Source organism: Canis lupus, chromosome 23 (assembly GCF_011100685.1).
Source record: "Canis lupus familiaris isolate Mischka breed German Shepherd chromosome 23, alternate assembly UU_Cfam_GSD_1.0, whole genome shotgun sequence".
Taxonomy (NCBI): domain Eukaryota; kingdom Metazoa; phylum Chordata; class Mammalia; order Carnivora; family Canidae; genus Canis; species Canis lupus.
The window spans coordinates 44,358,286-44,381,423 of record NC_049244.1 but is presented as its reverse complement, the minus strand read 5'-3'; the positions used below and the strand labels follow the sequence as shown (position 1 = coordinate 44,381,423).

At 47.5% G+C, this 23,138-nt stretch overlaps 1 protein-coding gene across 6 annotated transcripts in view; it reads right to left on the bottom strand.

The window, feature by feature from the left end:
• Positions 1-23,138, bottom strand: part of GYG1 (glycogenin 1) — a 34,068-nt gene that overhangs the window by 2,839 nt on the left and 8,091 nt on the right. For all 6 annotated transcript variants that reach the window (XM_038571169.1, XM_038571171.1, XM_038571173.1 and 3 more), the window contains exons 5-6: positions 13,226-13,352; positions 304-523 (exon numbers count right to left, since the gene is read on the bottom strand). In XM_038571169.1, coding sequence (XP_038427097.1) covers positions 304-523; positions 13,226-13,352 — 347 coding nt within the window. The remainder of the gene's footprint in view (positions 1-303; positions 524-13,225; positions 13,353-23,138) is intronic.

Here is a 23,138-nt window from a genome sequence, read left to right as displayed (position 1 = left end):
ACTAGATATGGATACGTGTGTGTGTGTGTATATAGACACACACACACTCTCAAATGTACACACACATACATATAAACCTATAAAGTCCTTTCTTATGCTCTCGGATCTAATGAAATCTGCCACAAAATCTACTGTTTTAGTCTTTGCTGGCAGTATTTATTCCCTGTAAGATGAACAGTTTTTTTCAACAAATCTTATTTATCTCTGTTTAAAATACCACTAAACACTCTACGTCTACCAGAATACCAACTTTTAAGAACAAATACAGCATTAAATTACCTGAAAGAAAAAAACAGAACCTACCACATTTAAGTATGAGTGGGTGTCTTTGACGAGGCCAAATTGTTGAAGCAGAGGTAAAATGTTGGTGGTGAAGATGTCCCACCACAGGTTGAGAAACTCTGGATGAGTCATGGTGGGATCATGAGACTCACTTTTGACACTTTTTGTTTTAGGATCATACGTATAATTCCATGGCTTGATTCGTCCCAGGAAATGCACAACTTTGGCATTTGCACCAAATCTGCCAAGAGGACACAGGTTGAAACCATTAGTGGATTCTGAGGACTAACAAAAAGAGAAGCAGCACTTTGTTCTGTAGCCTTAGCGATGCACCTTTTGCTGGAAATAGTGGTTGGAAAAGAACGTGAGGGACGCCTGGGGGGCTCAGTGGCTGAGCATTGCCTTCAGCTCAGGGCGTGATCCCGGGGTCCCAGGATTGAGTCCCACATCGGGCTCCCTGCATGGAGCCTGCTTCTCCCTCTGCCTCTCTCTCTCTCTCTCTCATGAATGAATGAATAAATAAAATCTTAAAAAAAAAAGAACTTGAGCTCACTAAAAAATTTTCAGACATACTTTTAAAATTATTCCATCGTATATTAAATATATGCAAAAATCCAAAAGTAGCAGTGGATCAGTGCAACAACCAAAACACCAACCCACTGTGGTGGGAAAGGCACAACCACTTGGAGAACCATTTGGTATTACTGAGCGACACTGAAGACGCTCACGCCTCCGGCCTGGAAGCTCGGCTCAGCTCCCAGGCATTTATCCTAAAGGAGCTCTTACACACGAGCAACAGGAGATAGGATCACAGTGTTCACAGCACAGCAGTGCCGTCTGAAACACTCCTAACTACATACAACCTAAATGACCACATCCTAGTAGGTTAAGATTGTTCAGCAAACCCTGGCTCCTTTCCCCAGTCTCCACAGGGGGAGAACCTCCCGCCTCGCTGGTAACGGGGCGTGCTCGCAGAACCTGCCTTTGCCAGTGGAATGTGGGAGGAAGGGACGGTGTGTTTGAACAGAGAGCCCGCCCTGTTTCTGGTCCTCTCTCTGAGGGACCTCCGCCAGCAGAAGAATGGAGGAGCCCCATGGGGCAGATGTGGAGCCAACCTGTTGGCCCGGCCCCAAACCCTGCCGAGACCACCTGAGCCGCTCCAGCCGATCCACCAACATCTGGGCAAGACACACATACTTACTGTTGAAGGTCACTGGGATTTTTATGGTTACTTGTCCACTTGATCATTTTTATTTTTTTTTATTTATTTATTTTTAATTTTATTTATGATAGGCACACAGTGAGAGAGAGAGAGAGAGGCAGAGACACAGGCAGAGGGAGAAGCAGGCTCCATGCACCGGGAGCCTGACGTGGGATTTGATCCTGGGTCTCCAGGATCGTGCCCTGGGCCAAAGGCAGGCGCTAAACCGCTGCGCCACCCAGGGATCCCTCACTTGATCATTTTTAAAGGACAACTCCTGGGGTAGTCAGATCATGGGCTACGGTGCAGCAGTGAAAATAAATGAACTACAGCTACACGCATCACGTAGCAAATGGATGAATTTTTTAAATGTGCTGAAAAAATTCAAATTCAACTAAATTCTTATCTAAGAAGCCAATTATTACATAGGGCAAAACCAAACCAAAGTACTGTTTAAAGCATAGGAAGCTAATCAATGGGTCATGATGTTATCTCTGGGGGAAAAAGGAAGCAGTGATGGAAAGGGACGTAGGCGGCCTCTAAGGTACAGGTTGTGTTCCATTCCTTAACTTGAAATTAAAAAAAATTTTTTTTATATAGCCTTTTGTGTATGTATTTTACAATAATTTCTTAAAAAGAGTGAGAGTTAAGAGCGGTCCTGCTGTGGCCGGGAGGGACTCTAGGTACATAAAGCCAAGTAATAACGAGGAACACGGCAAGGCCAAGAGGAGGGTGGGGACGGCGGGCGCCCAGGGCCGCAGGCGGGCGCTCACCGAGGCGGGCAGGGTGCAGCTTGCACCGCAGGCCGGGCTGGCGACCTCACGGACACTTCAGCAGCGACACTCCACCGAGGGGACGCCCCGGGGCCAGAGGCGACGCCGGCAGGGAAGGGCAAGCGGGCGACCCGGGCTCCGGGAGGGGCCCCCAGCACCCGCATCCTGCAGGCCAGTGGCGCAGCGGGGCTCCCCTCGGGCCCCCCAAGCTGTTAAAGGCTCGTGGGCTGGTTGGTTCTGAACGCCAGGGACCTACCGTCGGCTATCGTTCTCGGACAGTGGCCTATGTTCGGGCCCAAACTTTTTTTTTTTTTTTTTAAAGATTTTATTTTTTTATTCATAGACACAGAGAGAGGGGCAGAGACACAGACAGAGGGAGAAGCAGGCTCCATGCAGGGAGCCCGATGTGGGACTCGATCCCGGGACTCCAGGATCACACCCCAGGTGCAGGCGGCGCCAAACCGCTGTGCCACCGGGGCTGCCCTTTTTTTTTTAAAAAAAGATTTTATTTACTTATTCAGGAGAGACACAGGGAGAGGCAGAGACTCAGGCAGAAGGGGAAGCAGCCCCCCGCAGGGAGCCCGACGCAGGACTCGATCCCCGAACCCCGGGGTCACGCCCGGAGCCGAAGGCAGACGCTCAGCCGCTGGGCCCCCCGGGCTGCCCTGGGGCCCACACTTGTTTAAGGACACGACTGGGGGAGACAACAATCCCACGGCCGATCCCGCTAACGCACTAGGGGCGCCCGCCGAGGCCCCGAGGCACAGGCACAGCCGGGCCCCCCAGCCCGGGCCCCACGCGCCGCTCCACGGCCGCGCCAGACGCAGCCCCCCGAAAATTCGCTCCTGGAGTGAGCGCTGTGTACCACGTGGCCTTTCTTCTGAACATAAACAAGATTCCTGGTGTCCGTCCCCAAGCTTGCTCTTCATTTTACATTTTACACGTAGGCACGTGCGCGCACAGGTGTGCAAGGCCCCCGTTTTATTCTTACAAGGACACAGATCACAACGCGCAGAATTTGTGCAGACACGGCTACCAAGGACATCAGCAACTGTCGGGACGTCTGTGCCCAGCGGTTGAGCGTCTGCCTGCGGCCCAGGGCGCGATCCTGGGTCTGGGGATCGAGTCCCGCGTCGGGCTCCCTGCGTGGAGCCTGCTCCTCCCTCTGCCTGTGTCTCTGCCTCTCTCTCTCTCTCTCTCTCTCTCTCTCTTGCTCGCTCATGTTTCTCACGAATAAATAAAGTCTTTACAAAATACACAAATAAATAAGCAACCGTTAAATGTTCAGCGCACGACCCCAAAAGATTTTCACCCACACGGGGAAAGGAGTCCTCGAACACGAAAAGAAGAATCAACAGCGCACACGAGGCAGAGGTCGGGGCTCCCAGGGCCGTGGGGGTTTCGGAAGAGGCAGGAGGCGGCCTTCGGCAAGCGCTCCGGCGGGGACCAGCGCTCTGTGGTGACGGCCCCAGCCCGGACGCCCGAGCCTGCTGTGCGCTACGGGCGGCAGCGCTGCCTCGACGCGGCCTCCACGGCCTCCACGACAGACCAGACGCCTGAGGCCAGAGCGGGCACCGGGGAAGAGCAGGTGCGGCCTCCTCCTTCTCCTCCTCCTCCTCCTTCCCCGACGCCCCCGCCCCGCCCCTGCCCGAGCCGGCTCCTCCCGGAGGACACTGGAGGACACTGGCGGGGAGTTTGAGCCCGCGGCCCCGCCTAGACCCACCAACGTCACGTCGTCAGGACCGGACGGAACCGCACCGAGGAGACGGAGCCGTGAATACGGCAGCAGCTCTCCGGCGTCCTCACCGCTCTCCCCACTGCGCACACGAGGACACGGAGCTCCGGGGCAGCGGACAGAAGCGGGTCCTACGTGTACCGGACGCTTAACCAGCGTTGGCGCGGCTGCACGGGGCACCTCAGGTAATGTCCGGAACGACTGCGTGAGGAGGCCAAGGTGTGAAGCGGTTCACGGAACGTGTCTAGGACCACGCGGCTGGGGAGCGCCGGGGCGGCCGGGGCCGGGCCTCCACGTGGCCGCCGGTTCCACAGCCGGAGTCTTAACCACAACCGGGCTGTTACTCACAGGCACCCCCAGAAGTAGAAGGACGTCATCTGGGAGTGACATCTGTTACTTCGGAGGTCACCCTGAGAAGTGGGAAGATGTGCCCGTCGGGCCCCGGAAACATCCCCAATACGCTCCAGGAGGGAGCAAGAAAGTAACCACTGGGGACGAAAGCTCGCGAACAAGCCCTGTTCTCAGCAGGGTCCAGCTCGCAGAGGCCACTGCAGCGCTGCGGACCCCTCACGGCGGGCGCTTCTGCCTCTAGACGTCTCTGTGCCCCAAGGGGCTCAGGGGCCGCAAGGCGGTCGGATACCCCTTCCCGTTCCCCTGCACGTCAACAGCGGCACCCGGGGACACGCCACGGCCTGCATCGCGCTGTGGCTCAGGCCTGGGCTCCCCCTTGGTGGAGCCGGGACCCCTAAGGGCCTTCTTTAATCTGAATCATCGACGCCCTGTGTGGCCGGAGGATGTGGACGTGGATGTGGATGTGGATGTGGACGTGGACGTGGATGGGACGGCCCTTTGTGCCCAAAGTCGAGGAATTCCTGGGTGCCAGAAGGATGGGGGTGACGGCAAGAGGCGAGCGGGAGGGTGGGGATGTGATGTGACCGCCCAACGGCTACGCAAATCTCCGCAAAAATAAATCAAGAAACGCTTCACGCGCCCAGGTTTCTCTTGCGGCTGGGGGTACGGAGGCCAGACGGCGACGGCGAGCCTTCGCGGGGATCCAGGAGTGCGACGCAGGGAGACGCAGGCAGAGGAAGGAAGGGGCCGCCGGGGCATAACGCAGTCCTGCGAGGCTGAGGGGTCCCGGGTCCTGGCCACGGTCAGTCCTGCTTCTGTCCAGTGAACACTGGGAGCTCTTTTTAGTTTTTTAATTAGGTATCGGGGTGTTCCTTTAGCCGAACGGCCCCACACACCGGACTGGTCTGTGCAAAGGAGCAGGGGCAGGAGCAACACACGTTTCAGAGCAAGGACTCCGGACGGGAAGCACAGGCCTGGCAGCCCAGAGGCCCCCGACGGGAGGACGACGTGGGCGGGGGCCGAGCGAGGCGGCTGCTAATGGGAGACACGGGGCTCCGACACGAGGGTGGGAGGGAAGAGGAGACGGACTCGCCGTGGTGGTGAGGTGGTCACACACGGCCACGTTCCTGGCAATCCCCGAGGGCTGCCTGGGCTTGACAGAGGGGGCACTGTCCGGCCTCACCCTGGCCGCCACCTGGGAGGGCTCGTGCGTTACAGGGGAAGGCTGTACACCTGTGCTCCACCCGTACAAACAGAACAGTACGCACTTACACGCAAAGCAGCCGGAAGGCCTTGCTCTATTAGCTTTCCCAACAAAACGGTTTGCAAAAAAGGTGAGCAAGACCCACCCGTTTTGGGTTTTTTTTTTTTTTTTTTTTTGGTATCTGGAGTTTTAATTAATCTAGATAGGAATTCATTGTAGTTATTTTTAGGTCTCAATCCTGCTCCCTGAGGAAGGTTTTTTTTTTTTTTAAATTTTTATTTATTTATGATAGTCACAGAGAGAGAGAGAGGCAGAGACACAGGCAGAGGGAGAAGCAGGCTCCATGCACCGGGAGCCCGATGTGGGATTCGATCCCGGGTCTCCAGGATCGCGCCCTGGGCCAAAGGCAGGCGCTAAACCGCTGCACCACCCAGGGATCCCTGAGGAAGGTTTTTAAAAATCATTTTGTGTCATTTTAATCAATTGAGCGCTTCAAATTTTTCTTAAATTTGTTTTTTCTTTTTTTTTTAATTAAGTAGGTTTCGTGCCCAGCATGGAGCCCAATGTGGGGCTTGAACTCAAGACCCCGAGACTGAGACCTGAGCAGAGATAGAGAGTCGGACGCTTAACCGACTGAGCCACACACCTGGGTGTCCCAACTACTCTTCAATTATGTATGAAAATCCAAAAAGACCATATCAAAATGAGATAAGAAAACAGGTCGTAAGTGAAATGTGAAATTGGTTTTTGCTTAAAAGAATATTTCAGCCTAAATGCAAATGTGGGGCTATTCGCGTCTTATAGAAGGGTAAGCTCGGGACGTCTTTCTAGTTCTGGCTCTTTCACCAAAGGCAACAAAGGGGCAGCGGTCAGAACTTACGTTGCCTGGCTGAAAGCAAAATAGTTAGCTGACTAACAAGAAGGGGGAACTACTGATGTCAAAAGATAAAAGTTCGATTGACCTCGACCCAGAACAAGGAAACCAGAGGGTTCACTGACTCACTGCCTGACTTACCTACCAAGTTACCAGCCAGGAATAAAAAACAAAAACAAAAACAACACTGGGTACATATTACAATGGTCTCTAAATTACTAAGAGTCATTCATTCTGACCCAGTAACGGGGATTTGTCTCAGCTTGCATACATCTCTTAAAATAAATGTTCTAATTTTAACTTGATAGAATCTCAAAAGAGACGTCCAGATCACAAGACAGAGTCTGAACGTGAGCCAGCAATAATACTGCTTATGTTAGCCGTTAAAGTAATCCCTGTGACCTGATGTCACCAAAGGTCAGATAGAATTTTCATGACTAGTTCAGCAGCTGGTAACGTGTGGGTGAGCCCAGAGGAGCGTCAGGATGGAAAGGGAGCCACCTCCTGGCCGTGCACCCGGGGCCGGCTGACTTCTCACACAGCGCTTTATCTGTGATGTTGCACGAGGCGCCGAGCAGAAGAACGCGGCCCCGCGTGGGAGACCTTCCTCTGGGAAATGTGGCAGCAGCATGGGCCACCCATCCTCTACCCACCGCAGCGACTCCCGCTGTCCGGCATGTGGCCACCTCTTCCCCCAACCCCCAACATGCCTCCTCTTACCACCCCCCACCCTCCAGTCTAAACCAGGGGTCATGAGCACAAACGTCCGAGGGCTGTGCCAACCAGGCAGGGGGGGAGCAGAGCTGGTGGGGGTCAGGACCATGGAGCACAGCTGGGTACACATCCCGTCACCAAAGGACAGCTGCTACCCAACGGCAAACAACTGTGGCCACCAGGGACCCTCCTGATTTGTCCCCACCTTTCATCCCAATCATGCCCTGGAAATCAGAACATCAGTCCTCCAAGGTGGACTTAATCACCTATACTAAGACCTCGTCAACTACTTCACCTACCAGGGTGGCCTGTCCTCACAGAGTAGGCCAAGGGAAGCCCCTCGACTGCAGGCCACCATGAGACTTTCCTGGGGACAGCATGTTGGTCTCTGTGCCCTCCTGGCTGGCTGCCTGCTCCCTCATTCATTCAACCAATATACCCACCCGCCTTCATCTGTATGTACTCACTCTGCCCTCCTTCTTGGTTCTTACCTGATACCCTCCTCCCCCCTATGCACCAGGACACACGGCCTTTTAGCTACTCAAGGACATGACTCCAGCAAGTCTAGTTTTCTGCATTAGTGTGCTCACTCTTGCCCTTCTTGATCATTCCCATCAATCTACCCATAGGCTGTGACTTGTCCCATCTTCAAAAAAACCACCTCCACTGCCTACCCTCTGGATCCTAAAGCCCTATGCAGCTACCAACCCATTTCTCTGCTCCCTCTTAAAGAAAATGCTTCAGAAGACTTGTCTATGTTCACCGTTTCCGACTCTCCATTCTCTCGGACCCACTTCAATCAGGCTTCCTCCCACCACTCCAGCAGAGCACTCCTGTCAGTCCCCCAGTGACCTCCTCATTTCTAGGTTGGTGCCAATTCTCAACTGTCCTCTCACCTACTTGCAGCATCAGACACAGGTGGGACCCTCCTGCCCCCCAGGAACATTTTCTTTGGTCGGCTTGTGCAGCACATCACTTTCCTGGGGTCTCCTCTTGCCTTACTGTTCTCCATCCCGGGTCCCTGCTCCTCCACATTTTCCTGTTTTGGGGCTCAGTCTTTGGGACCCTTCTATCACAGTCACTCTCTGGGTTACATCGTCCTGTCTCATAACAATGAACAGCACTTCTAGGCCGACACTCCCATGTGTATGTCTCACAGGGACTTCTCTCTGCAACTCCCCACTCTTACATCTACTTACCTAGGATGTTTCATAGGCACCTCACACTTAATACATCCCAAACTGGATATATTTAATACATCTTTGGTCAATCCCTGTCCCCTAAAAACCTGTCTCCAACCCCCCCCCATCTTAGAAAATGGCAACTCCTTTACTTTCATTACTTATGGCCTCAAATCTGTAACAGTCACTAGACATCTTTCTTCCACATCCCACCAAATATCCCAAATATCGGATTTTTTTTTTCAAAAAAAAAAAAAAAAAAAAAAGGAAACCATGTAAGGAAGACAAAACATAACTGTGGGACAAATCCAGTCTGCAGCCCACCAGTCCAAGACCTGGAGGGTACGTCTTCCACTCCACCCGCACGCTCTTCCCCTCCTCCCTCGTGGTGTCTCCTACTGCAGGCATTTCTTACTCAGGAGGTGCCACTCCTTGTACCCTCGTAGCCTAAAGCTCCCTCGTTTTGCGGCCCTCAGCAAGCAGGGTGTGTGGCACCCTCTACGTGCTGCAGGCCCGCCAACCAGACGAACGGGTGAGGGGACAGACAGACAGCTGAAAAAATAAGATCCAAACTCCAAGGCCTTGGGGTTTAGGGGCAGATGTAAGCGTGTGAAAGTAATGAACACAGAAAGGCTCCGGCTTCAGAAACGAGTCATGGATGGGGGGCTGGAGCCAAAGGTGTCTCAGGGGGAAAGAAAAAAAAAATCAATCAAATCAGAAACACACAAGAACATCAGAATTCAGGACCCCAAAGGTTCATTTCATTTTTGTGAAAATACTTATTTTCAAGAGAAGGTCTTATAGGCCACATTCCTGAAAAAAATAACAGTGTATACAAACATCCTCAGAAGAATTTAAAGCAGTAAGCAAATGGAGAGAAATCTTTTAGGTTTCTAGACCCACTTTCTAAGACTAGACCAGCCAGGTCTCAGATCATATCTGAACTTGAGTTAAAAAAAAAAAAAGTTAAAATACTTGGAAATTATTTGGTAAAACAAGCTCTGTAGTCAATCAATATGACTAATTAATTTGTATGGCAATTTGAAGCAATACCAGAGAACTCTCTTTGCTCCGGGCCCACTTTATATGGCACAAAATGCCATAAGTAGCTTTTAGTCTCTAGTTAGGATAGAAAGCTAAAATAGAGCTAAATGACTGATTTTTTTTTTAAAGTCTGAGGAGATTTTTGCCTAGCATTATGCACAAGCCAGATTCTAAACTATACGAATAAAACAGGCCCCCTAGATGAAGAAAACTGAAAAGAAACTAGTATCGATTATAAGCCTACTATTTCCTAAACACGCTAGGCACTTTCAGGAATATTATTTAAGAAATGCACTTGTTTCTCAATTCATCTATTACAAATCACCTTATAAGTTATTGGACTAAGCATTTTGGCTCTCAAATTATACTGTGTTAAAGAGGATCTTCTATTACAGAAAACACACTAATTATGTTTTTCGGAAGCTATGTTTGAGTATTCATCACTCAAAGTGATAGAACTATTAAGTGTGTTTCCTTTCTGTTTTGTACTATCCAGACAGTACACAGAGAAAGGCATTAGAAATGCTACCTCCGTGGCTCAAATTCATGTCAAATAGGATTCATATTAGGCCATCCTTTAGCAAAAAAAAAAAAAAAAAAAAAAAAAAAAAAATCCCATAAAATAGCAAGGCTACACTGTTCTAAGTGTAGCATGTGTTTTAACATATCCAAGGCTCTAAGATTCTAAGATTCCGGGGCATCTAAATACTGCCTCAGTGACCTCATGGCACATGGCTGTTTGGAGCTGGTAAGACAAATTCTTACTTCCTCTGTGAAGCCCAAGTTGCTCCGAACCACTCCACAGTTTTTCACTCTACCCACCACCACCCGTACACTGTCCCTGGGGAAGGCTGGCACACCACAGGGCCACTAAGTCCCGGAGACCCCCACCCCCACCCCCAAGGTTATTTGGAGCCCCTCACACTCATGTTGAGCTCCCAGAGGTGCACAGGGCAATCTGTGGAAGAGCTATGACAGCCCAAATGTTGTTCGTGATCATCTACCTCGGCTTAGCAGAACAGGGTCACAATTTTACATTAACACAAAACAAAAAAGAATAGAACTATCTGTTCTTTCAGCCCTTCCCATTTGTACGAAAAACGTCTCTGGAGATGGATCTCTGCAAGAAACAAAGGCGTTTTCTGGCAGAGGGAAGGGAAAAAGGAGTTCTGTGATGTGGTTTCAACATTCCTAAATGGGCAGCAATGGGGTGAGACAAAGCCTCACTCTGGAAGGTCTTATCCAGAAGTGTGGGGTGGACACCCCCAAGGGCGGGCCGCACCGAGGCGGCGGGGGCTGCTGTCGGGCCACAGGCCAGCTGACAGCCAGCACACGGATGCAGTTGTTCCCCACTTCCCCAGTGCGTCACATACTCTACAGTTATGGCAATAAACCAAGGAGATTTCCAAAATTAGCACTAATTTGTTGAGCTGGGAAGAAGAAACCATCCTAACCATTCTGGTCATTGAGATCTCAAGCTGCTTTTCTGGGAAATTCATTCAGAGGATATAAAAACAAGTGGGTTCCTCTGAGGGAGGGGCAAATAAGTCCATCTTCCCCGACCCCTCTCCCCCAAAACCTAACTCTGCTCTACTTGCTTCTTGTTCTTGTCAGAACAAAATAAAGGCGAGCAGTGTCTGCGCAAAGCAGGCTACCGCTGAAAGGTGCAGCGTGCTCAATTTTGGCGTTAAGGTAAAAATCAGATGGAGTCCAAATGAACCATAGGGGAGATAGTTGCTAGGCACCGGGGGCCACGTTACACGGAAAACACAAACCTTTAACCACTAGGTTGACTCTGTTTGGGACTGAGACCAACTGGAAGGAGATCAGATTCGCGTCTCCCCCACCGTCATCCCAGGACTCATGCTCACGGTGCAGAATTAAGTGGGATGGTGGGTAGAGTTGCTCACACTACTAATGATTCTTTCCCCTTCATCCTCTCATATTTTTGCTTGCTCAGCTGAGTCTAGTCAATTACGTTAACCAACTGCCTTTTTTTTTAAGATTTTATTTATTTATTCATGGGGGGCGGGGTGGAGAGGGAGAAGCAGAGACACAGGCAGAAGGAGAAGCAGGCTCCATGCAGGGAGCCCGATATGGGACTCATTTGCGGGACCCCAGGATCACACCCTGGCTCGAAGGCAGGCGCCCAACCACTGAGCCACCGGGGCGTCCCCCCAACGCCCTCTTATAACAAATTCAGTTCTCGGGGATCGAGCTATCACGAGCTAGCCTGCAGGAGCATGGCTCAGAGTTGCAGGGTAGGTTGTAAGGCAATAAGGATGAAAAGAATCAGGCCCACATTTCTAAGCAAGACAAGGCCAAGGACAGAGAGGCCAAAACACAAAACAAACAAACAAACAACTTTCTCTAAATCCACCCCTTGCTAGCGAATCCTGTTCTATTTGTGTTACTTGGGCTGCAGCTGGCATGTTTGAGAGTTTGCCTGTTTCATTCTAGAGAGGGAAGACAATCAAGAGGCTATAATATGTCAGAGACATATGCCAAGAGAACAGTTAGGGAGGAAAGAACACAAGACACTTGTAATCCTTATCTGGGGGAATGTTGACAGAGTTTGCCCAGGAAAAGAACAGAAAAGGAAACACTTCTGCCACAAAAAGCCAGACGTGCTCATTATTGTGGTAGGAGACTTAGAGAGGGGACTTTGGATAATGAAATCCGAGGAGTGAAAGGCCCTTTGTTTTCCTCGCTCAGGAATGCCCAAGCAGGACAGACTGCAGAGCCGAGCCCAGCTCACCCAAGACCTCTGCCGCTCAGGGCTGTGTCTCAGGATCAACCGGACAGCTCAGCTTGGCCTCTGTTCAAGAAGCCTGAATCATCTTCCTCGTTCAACACACATGAGTCAGAGGCTAAAGAGCAGGGCCCGGGCCCTCACAGTGAGACAAGCTCTGCAACGGGGCTGCATTAACTGCAGAAGGAGACCACACGAAGGGGAGTGCCAAACAAGTAAGGCTGCCAAAAACAAGAGGTCCACTGAGCACGTTATGTCTATGCGAACTCATGCCGTCCCCATGACAACTCGAGGAGGTAGGGCTTATTTTCCTTGTCATTTTGCGTATGGATAAACTGAGGCACAGAGGCTAAGCCATATAGCTGGTAAACGGTACAGTGAGAACACACACCCTGCCTTTCTGGCGTCAGAGATTACGGTTACTGCTAGGCCTCCTCTCAAATAAAAATGACTAACAGTCTGACATTTACTGAGTGCTAAAGGGAGGCCAGGCCTCCTCCTACCCACTTCATACAATTACCTCCCTTAACGATCACAATCGGCTTTGGAGGACATCGAGGCAGAGAAGTTCGGTGACTAGACTAACTCATCCTGAGCTAGAAGTTGAGTAACTAGGAACCAACCAGGAGGAAACTACTCCAGAATGTGAACTGAGGTAGTTCGGCTCCACCCCCTCTGGACCGGGACCCCACCCTGTTGCCAGCATCTTGCTTAAGCTCCATAATAACCGGAGAAAGCGGTTAATGTCCTCATTTTAAAGGAACGGGAACTGAAGCTTAGCAGCCACTACGAAGCAGAAGTTAGGGTTGTGCCCAGTATGGGTTCTGGACCATGACACAGGGATGATTTAATAGAGGGTGTGGCACCCCAGGAGCAAATGGGAGCCTTCTCCCATAAGGTGGCTAAGTGCCCTCGGGGTTACTCCAAAGTAACTGATAACATCAAGACCTTTCCCCACTATAGCCATGTTTCTCATAAGATAAAGACTTCCCTCAAAGTTCCCACCTATTCTGAGGTGACTGACCTCAGAATAACCATGAGGAGCCCCACCAAATTTTAAATCCCACTCCCCTGCCCTGACCACCCCCAACAACAGTTAAACCTGTGCACTTACGCTTTAAATGCTGGGAGGTAGGAGTATATAGAAATGCTGCTTAGGTTATAAATAAATGGCAGGTGTTTTCTGATATCTGTTGTTGCCCAGCTGCTAAAAAATGTGTTCAGTAAACCCTGGTCCCCACCTGAAAGACAAAAAAAAAAAAAAAAAAAAAAAGAATCACAGTCATAAACTTCAAAGACCGGTCAGTAATTTTATCAGAACACATAACTGGATCTTCAAAAAATAGGTACAAATTCCATTATTAAAATAAGAAATTCTGTGTTAAACGTACCAAGGACATTTTAGGAGATGGCCATTTTCTCAAGTTAATTCATTCATTCAACAAATATTTACTGAGCAGCTGGTACATGCCAGACACAGCACCAGGCACTGAAGAGTCAACAGAGAAATGGTCATTATCCTCATGGGGAGCAGGGCAAGGAGAGGATACATGGGTACCGGCAAATTAAGAGTCAATCAACATCACAAATGGGGAGGAAAAGCAGCAAAGTACTGGGTGCTAAGAGGCACATGGAAGTGGCTCAGGAACATGTGAGGAGCTGGGGAAGGCTTCCACCAAGAAGCTGTTTTGAAGCCAAGATTGGGGGGTACATAGGAGGCCTTGACAAACGCAGGGAGAGAGCAGGAGGGCAGATGGTGTTTCAGGAAGAACAAATAGCATGTTCCAAAGATATGAGGTGGGCAGGAACGTGAGGCTGTGCAAGCAGACCTCGGGGTGGGAGGAAGGGCTGCGTGGCACCGGGTGAGTCTCAGAGAGGGAGGCACGGACCACGACACGCAGGCTCAGACTACAGACTTTATCCCCAGTTAAGGACTTTTGACTTTATGTTAAAAAAAATAGGGGCAGGAGGAGTCAAAAAGCAACAGAGAGCAAACTAGGATAACTGAATGGTTTTCCAGAGCCCCAGAAAGATGCATCACCCGGGTGCACTCTCCTGACACCGAGCAAGCCTCTGGACAGGTCCAGGTCAGTCATCCCCGGGACCAGCGTCAGCCGCGACCACACAGCACGGCGCCTGCTTAGACCCCGGGGCTCCTGATTTTTAGGCCTTCCTTGGAAAGGCACAAACGTGGCCACTCATTCAAAAGAAATAGCAGTGGAAAGCCAAGCTGCTAAGTGTCTGACCTAAATCATAAACACACAAGTAATCAAACAGGTCACTAAGCCACCTCTGCCACACAGCTCACGTCCTCTGTTTTAGGTTCATGAGATTTCAGGAAACATGCACAGAACCAGTCTTTCATACAGCAAAACAGCAGCTTGGGTGGGGTGTGCGTGCATGCGTGTGTGTATGCACACAAGTGTGCACGCGCAGGCATGCAGTGTTAAGGGCGGGTTGGCAGGCAGGGAGAAGAGCAGGCTCTTCTGAAGTGCAAGGCTAATACACTGAGCAGCTACTTCCCTCCTTAGTCTGCTTTGCCCCCAAGCACACATATACAGCAGCCCCAACTGGCTAGCGTTATTATTTGGTTTCCATTGGTTTTGAGAGACTTTAAAAATCTGGAGATTATTTAATATTTGGAACTAAGTAGTAAGATCAAAGCATTAGGGTTGAAGTCCAAGTGTCCCTTATGCAGCCTCTGTGTATCTTATCCTTTCTAAATACCCTCAATCAACTCTATGGATCAAAGGCATTCGTTGAACAAATGTCTACGGAGCAACTTCTCTATATAAGGAGGCTCCGATGGGTCCTCATTCCTCAAGGGACAAACAGCTCAACAGAAAAATCAAGATTTTATCCTCTTAAGTTCTCAAGGACAATAAAGACAGTGGCAGGATGTGCTTCACCGGTTACATGAACAAAAGGAGATTAGCTATGTTGGAAACATATTTTGAGACACAAAATATTAAAGCCAAAACACAATACCATTCATCGGAGGCATACTTTGGATTCTACAAGGACACCCCAAATGTAGACACTGGTGGCTGAGGTCCAGAGGTCTGATGTCTTACTGATTTCCTTTCACATATAATCATTAAAAAAAGGGTTAGGAAATCATAGCTTTATTCATAATAGCACAAAACTGGAAATAGTCCAAATATCTTTCAACAGGTGTATGAATGCGATACCTCCATACAATGGAGCATTACTCAACAATATAAAGGAAAAAAACCTACTCATACCCACAGCAATTTGGATGGATCAAGAGAATTATGCTGTGTGAAAAAGTCCAGTCTTAGACAGTTACATACTATATTGTGCCGTTTATATAACATCCTTTACGTTACAAAATTATAGAGAACAGATTTATGGTTGCCAGGGGCTAAGGAGGGGGAAAGGGTGGGGGAGAAGAGATCATGGCTATAAAAGAATAGCATGTGATGGAACTGTTTTACCTCGACTGTGGTGGTGGTCACACCAAAATACACACCTAATAAAACTGCACAAAAACACACAAACATACCTAACACAAACATGTAACACGTAAAACTGTTAAAACTGTTGAAATCTGACTGAAGCTGATGGATTCCATCAGTGTCGATTCCTGTTTATGGAATTATGTGAGATTTTTCCATTAGGGAACTGGGTGAAAGGTACATGGGAACTTTCTGTATTTTCTTACAACTGCATGTGTATCTACTATTCTCTCAGAATTTTTTTTGAAAGTCTGGGGATTAATTATGCTTTAGATGCAATATACAATAAGGAACGGTTAGCCATTAGACTCTAAACTGCACAAGGACACAGACTAGGACGTTTTGCTGACTGCGTTCTAAGCACACAGAATGCCTTACAGATAACGTGAATGACTTGTGGAATGAATGCAAGAAACCTGACGATGTTCTGTGACAGCAGAAAAGTTGAGATGACTTGAACATTCCACCAAAGAGGAATGGTTAGTACGTTAGGCTACTGACCACCTGTGGATTATTATTCTGCCGTTAAGACTAAGGGCTAGAAAGACCAGGAATCCATCATGCAATATAAAGATACACAGAGACACACATCTTTATCATAACTAACAACATTCATATTGGAAGGAAATAAATGAGACAACAATAATTGTAGGAGGGGACTGGTGTTCCAGGTAAGCTCTCCCTGACTTTTCCTTAGCACAGGTGCATTATTTTTAGACATTTAAAATAACAATAGGATGCAGGGCATGAACAAGATTGTGCCAAGATCTTTTCTAAACATTCTTTACCTGTTATTTTCATTGTGAAATATACTATCAAAAGAAAAATACACGTGTAGTTTATAAAGCATATTAATTATATAACTCTACCCAATACCCAATTTAAGAACTCTAACGTTACCGCTGCTGTTTAAATTCTACGTGGGCTCCCTATTCCAATTCTACTGCCCCTGCCCCAGAAGTAACTAAAGGAATTTTATTTGTAATGGTCTTGATTTCCTAGGTTTTATCACGTGTATACATATCCCCAGACAACATACGTAGTTTCACTTGTTTCTGAACTCTGGAAAATTGGGCATCATGCTATATATATTTTTCTACCAGCTTTTTTTTCAGTGCCACATTATAAGACCTTTGTAAAGTTAAGCAATTCCACTAAAAATGGACTACTGACTACATGCAGTACAAGGAAGGCATCTAAGTCCATGAAGGTCAGAAGAGTAGTTGTAAAGCAGAACTTCCCAATCGGACAGGATGATCCCGGGAAACAGGAGTCAGAGCGGTTGATCCCTTAGAGCCCCTGGTCAGCTGCCTCTGGCCACAAAAGGCTGTTTCCGTTTACCCTCAGGTAGCCCACAAACATCATCAGCCCCGCAGCCATGCGCCACCCCGAGGCCAAGCAGCACCGGTGGGATAGGAAACAAGCATCAAGTGTAACGGGCAGGGAAGACCTGTGCGTCAGCGGTGCACATTCAACTGGCAAATCCTTACAAGAGCCAGCAGAGATCTTGCTCCCGGAGCAGACAGGACAGAGCACAGAAGGTCCATGGCCACCGACCTCATTCTGTGATCTCAAAGGGTCAACTTTTAGCCCAAAATTGTGGATTGAAAATAGAATTAAACATCACCTTGGGAGTCTGTAGCTTCTTACAGGATTTTTAAGTTTAGCACTTCAAACATCTTTTTCCAAATGCACAATTTCAAATTTCAAGGTCAGGCAAATTTTTAACTTCATCCGAAAAAAATGTATGTAGGGTTATCAATCCTGTCTTTTTATTTTTTTAAAGATCTTATTTATTTACTCATGAGAAACACACAGAGAGAGGCAGAGACACAGGCAGAGGGAGAAGCAGGCTCCCTGCAGGGAGCCCGATGGGGGACTCGATCCCAGAATCCCAGGACCACGCCCTGAGCCAAAGGCAGGTGCTCAACCACTAAGCCACCCAGGTGTGCCCCTAATCCCGCGTTTTTAGAAGTCCCTAAGTTAGGGGATCCCTGGGTAGCTCAGCGGTTTAGCACGTGCCTTCGGCCCAGGGCATGATCCTGGAGTCCCGGGATCAAGTCCTGCATCGGGCTCCCTGGAGGGAACCTGCTTCTCCCTCTGCCTGTGTCTCTGCCTCTCTCTCACTCTGTCTCTTGAATAAATGAATAAAATCTTAAAAAAAAAAAAAAGTCCTTAAGCTAGAGCACAATTCAAAACAGAATGCCAATCTAAGCATGTCTGTGCTACAAAACCTAAGGAATGCTCTGAAGGCTGCTGACTTCTCACTACAAAACCCCCAGGACTTTTTAGTCCAGTACATTTCAGTCAGACTTCTAGATGCAGCTTTAATTTATTCTGACAGGTTAAGACACTTCTAATCTCAATCATCTCTGAACCGACAAACATGATTAGGAGACATCCCGGCCGGCAGCTGTGATCCATCAGGCCAGGGCGTGGCAACACAGGTGAGAGAAACAAGGAAATGGGACTAGAGACACTGACACCTGTTTTGCAAACAAAAGCAAATATCAGATCCTGCATCATCCTTCCACCTGGCTGCCCGAGTATAATAACCGCCTTACAATCCCTCAGTATTTTCCAGGTCTTTTGAGCAGAGTCATGAACCTGGCAACCATAAACACATCACAGCATTTATCAGAAACTCGGTCTATTTTATAAGACAGAAATGGAGTTGAGTGCTGCCTTTCAAATTTGTGCAATTGTTTCTGTACTCTTCCATAGTCTGTTGGCAGCTGGCCTGCCTACTGTGGATAGCAAGGAGGGTGGGTCATTTCTGGTTTAAACGTGACCCCTAGTAGCTCAGCCACAGGAACATTCCCTTTAGAATCCTCCTACTCAAAGTGTTCCAGGTTTCAGTACCACAGGCATTGCCTGGGAACCTGACAGAAATGCAGAATGATAAGCCCCAACCCAGACCTGCAGAATCAGAATCCACCTTTTAATCCTTTAATCCAGGTGATTTCTTTGCATATTAGAATATGCGAAGCACTGGTTTAGAGTCTTTTAGGGGAAGGACTCCTCCTTTACCAGAGGATGCAACTCGCAGTTTCATTTCTGTAGAAAACGGCTGACGTATCATAAATTAGGCATAGGTATTATGAACAGGATGATTAATAAGATAGGTTTCAGCTCTCCAATGGTTCTCAATCTAATAAAGGGGCAGAGGAGCGGGTATCAAGCATATAGAGTAAAACATGCTTAGTACTATAGAGAGATACAGGCAAGTGCCAAAGTGAAAAGGTGACTCGCCTGTTAACACTGATTTCCACGATATATTAGTGTCATCGCTTCTGCCTAGAGCAAGCATGCTAAGGATTACAGTTTATGAATGATCTTGGTGATATTTCTAAGAGGTTTACCAAGGACCAGCGGATGAGCCCTAGGCAGCTCATGGAAATCCAGGCACTTGCAGCTTGGGACTCACTATCACTGCATCTCACTGGCCTCAACCCACTTAAGCCAAGAACAATTGATTTACTTTACCACTTCATGTTAAATAGCTCTTTTTAACTAATTTTCTTTAATTTAAATTCAATTTGCTAACATATAGAATACCCAGTGCTCATCTCATCAAGCGCCCTCCTCAGTGCCCATCACCCACTTACCCCATCTCCCCACCCACCTCCCCCTTCCACAATGCTTTATTTATTTCCCAGAGTTAGAGGGGCCTCTCATGGTAATAACTTTTATCACTTTTTTTTTTTTTTTTAAAGAAAGAGATTCTTGGGGTGTCTGGGTTGCTCAGTAGGTTAAGCATCTGCCTTTGGCTCTAGGTCATCATCCTAGAGTCCTGGGATTCAGCCCCAGGTTGGGCTCCTCGCTCAGCAGGGAGCCTGCTTCTCCTTCTCCCTCTGCCCCCAACAGCCCACCCCCACTGCCGTGCCCTTGTGCCCTCTTACATGCTTGCTCTCTAATAAACAGATAGTACCTTAAAAAAAGAAAGATTCTTAATAATCAAGAGGTTAATTAAATAATGTATAAATGCAAGGGAACATTTATTCTAGGCCTATTACATTTCTGTAAGGTCTTGTAAGCTTTATAGAGGCAGGGATAAAAAAAATCAATTATTTACTAGTCCACTGCTGGCCATTAAACTTAGCATCTTGCCCATATTAGTACCTAGAGTTATTTATGATTCTTTTTTTTAAAGATTTTAGTCACTGAGAGAAAGAGAATGAGCAGAGGGAGGAAAAGACGGAGAGGGTGAAGCAGACTCCCCACTGAGCAGGGAGCCAGAAGTATATAGCTCAATCCCAGGACCCTAGGATCATGACCTGAGCTGAAGGCAGACACTTAACCGACTGAGCCTCCCAGGTGCCCCAGTACCTACCATGATTTAAATGCCAAATGGACTACTCTCTAAATGTAGAGAGTATTATTTCCAAAAATACTTCTGGACTCACAAAACAATGTAAGACTATAAACTGTGCAGCCGATTTAGAAAAAGACAAGGTACTTTAGATATTGTGGTTTGGGGGAAAAGAGCAATCAGCTGTAGAGACAGTAGACAAGAGCCTCCGTTGATCTGTACGACGAGGAATGTAGCAGCTGTTCTCTATGCAGAGAAATGAATTTTAAGTACTTAACCTGTAATAAGGCCCATGTCACAGAGATTCTCCTCCATCCTGTGTCACTATCAAGATACGTTTTCATGAATGCTGCAGTAGGGACTAATTAGGAGGGAAGGAAAAAAAAAAAAAAAAAACCCACACACACAACCCAGCCATGGAGTGAAGAAACGCTGTCTGGCTCAGCTCTGGCTCTGCCACCGGCTAAGGAGCGCTGGGCAAGCTGCTGTCCTGACGCTACGCCAGGGGCTTCCTCATCCTGGTTACAGAGCAGGCCCTTGAGAAAGACCTGCTGCTACGTGAATATGTGAACCGGAGGGTGACTGACGACCTCATGGGACCACTGGGAAAGGTGTGGAGGAGGAGGGCCAGTGTGAGAGCCTGTACACACGTAACACGTTGGTCCTTTCCCCCTTCTCGATTTCTCACGGGGCTCATGATCCCTGCTGGTTACAAGGCTAGAGACAAACAGATGGCTAATTTAAAAAGAAATACTCATGGGTCCAAGGAGGTAAAAATAGCTCTTGAGAAAAAAACCTGGGTGCTCATTTGTCTTGCTATTACATGTCAGGACTTTTGCTTTTCGTTTTTACTTATTCGGGATGCTGACTACTCAAACTATCAATTAAATGATATAAGTGCAAAAGCGCAGAGTAATTTTCAAAGCGACCTAAGAAGAACCCTCCAGGCCACAGGCAGCCTCGTGTCTGGGCAGCCGGCAAGGGAGAAGCCCTCGAGTCAGCGGACCCAGTGAGGCACACTGGAACTTGAGCTGATTTGGGTTGGACAAGACAAGTGTTATCTGGAAATACCTCTCACCTTCATTCCTTTTTTGGGCAGGTTCAATTTGAAGCCTAACCTACCACGAAGATTAAAAGAGGTAGCAGTGCAGTCAATTTTACACTTTAGAAGAATTTAACGTCAACTCTTTTCTGTTAAAAATCATTTTAAAAACTTAGCATACCCTCCTGGTTTACTGCATCTGCTAGCACAGAAAAAAAAAAATCTTTCAGTTTAAGGGGCTCCGTGACCACTTGGAATCTGAATATGGAACATGTAAGTATAAGGAGCTCATGGCCGGTCTTGGGATTCTGCTTAAGATGAAATCATACCTAATATTCAATCGCCAATTGTCTATTCTTTCTGAAAATTCAACTGTAGACCAAAGTTTCATTACTCCAGTAAACAGCACAGGGTATTTATGTTAAAGTCAATCCCCATTTTCTTTTCTTTTTTTTTTTTTTTTAAAAGAACACTCCAAATGGGGAAAATATGAATTCTTCTTTTTGATTTAGGTTTTTGAAACAAATACAAAGAGATAAAATTAAACATTCAGCAATCCTCAAGCACTAAACTTCCAACTGTATAGGCGTCCTTAATTTAGGATACTTTAGAGTAATGAGGGGAAAGAAAATAAACCTCAACTTGCATTCAGATTGATTTCTTCAAGAGCCGAGGGCATCACCTTTGTTGCACATGAGTATGCAGAGACAAAACCGATGATGAGTATCTGGTATGACCTCTCTCTTCCTCTCGCTGCTAACAAACCCCGACTTAACCTGACCTGTCACAATCTATAAAATGCTAGCGTGTATGTATTTCACAACAGCTATTGTTCAACTTTCAGGAAACCTGTACCTTCAGTTATGAAGTAAGCGCCAAGACAGTTTGCAAACACGAACAGTATAGGAACTTAGACACTGCACTCCGGAAAATTAGGATTCAGCCATGAATGAGGTGCACAGCCACTAGCTCTAAATTCTAATACTCCATATATTTGGAAGGAAGAGAGAAGTCAAGTTATCTAGCGTGATTTGCCATGTTAGGGTTATTCTCTTGGCTAGAGGCATGGCGGGGGTGTAGTAATTAGAGGGCTGGTGATTAGAGGCATGCCAGCCACATTCCTCTGCAGCACAAGAACTGTAAAACCAGTCACAAACACTCAGGCACCAGGGGCTTGTGAGGCTTGTCAATGGACACCAGGCCCCATAGTTTTTGTTGAACGTATGCAAGAGATTAAGCAGGACTTGCAAGACATTCAGACTGAAATACAATCATCTATAAATGGGTTTTCTTTAGTACTAATCTAAAGAGGCTGTGACCTAAGCCCCCTGTTCAGTAAAACTGTGGGATGAAGAGAGATGGCATATACCTATAGATATTAGAGAATGTGAAAGGAAACACTGAAAGTGTTCATATCTCGGTGCCTATGACATGACATTTATACAAAATGGTGCACTGCGCTGAAAACGTGAAGCAAAGCGAGGTTCCTACCGCCATTAGAAAAAAAGATGCAGTTCACGACAAGATGTTAAGGGTCAGTCCAGTAAGTCTTTATGTCATACTGGTATTAATTCAACAGGACAGTAAACTTTTCCAGTGCAGAAGAGGCTCCCACGGTATGTTGGGAGCTTTCTTTGGGAAGTAAAGCTCATCAACACAAAGGGAAAACTACCTTTCATGTAAGAGCTGCTGATCTATTCTTCTGTGGAATTTAGACAACATATTGAGAATAACTATAGGTTTCCATCTGCATAACTGAATTTTCAACTCTTTAAATTAAGCATTTCTATTAACAGAGAAAATTCAATCCCTTGCCACCGACAAGCCAGTAAATGGAACACCTTACAGAAAGACCAGCTCCTGGAAACCCTGCTGAATAATGAAATGTGCTACTAGGCACAGAGAGACTCCCTCAGTGGTTTCAGATTCTGGCTGAAAAAGCAGCAAGTGCTTTCTAGTTGGGCACATTTCACACATCCTGGCTTCTTAACAACGAATCCATCAACTCTTCTAGTACCTCCTTCATTCCCAGACAAGGTAGACAATTCAGATCGGGTTCTAATCAATGAGTTTTACATTCTAAAATTGTAACCTGGATAATTTGCCACGGCATCCTACTGTTTGGTATCCAAGCTCTTTGTTCTCAACCACAAAACCTAGTACTTGTCTAGATTAAAAAACTGGATTGATTCTC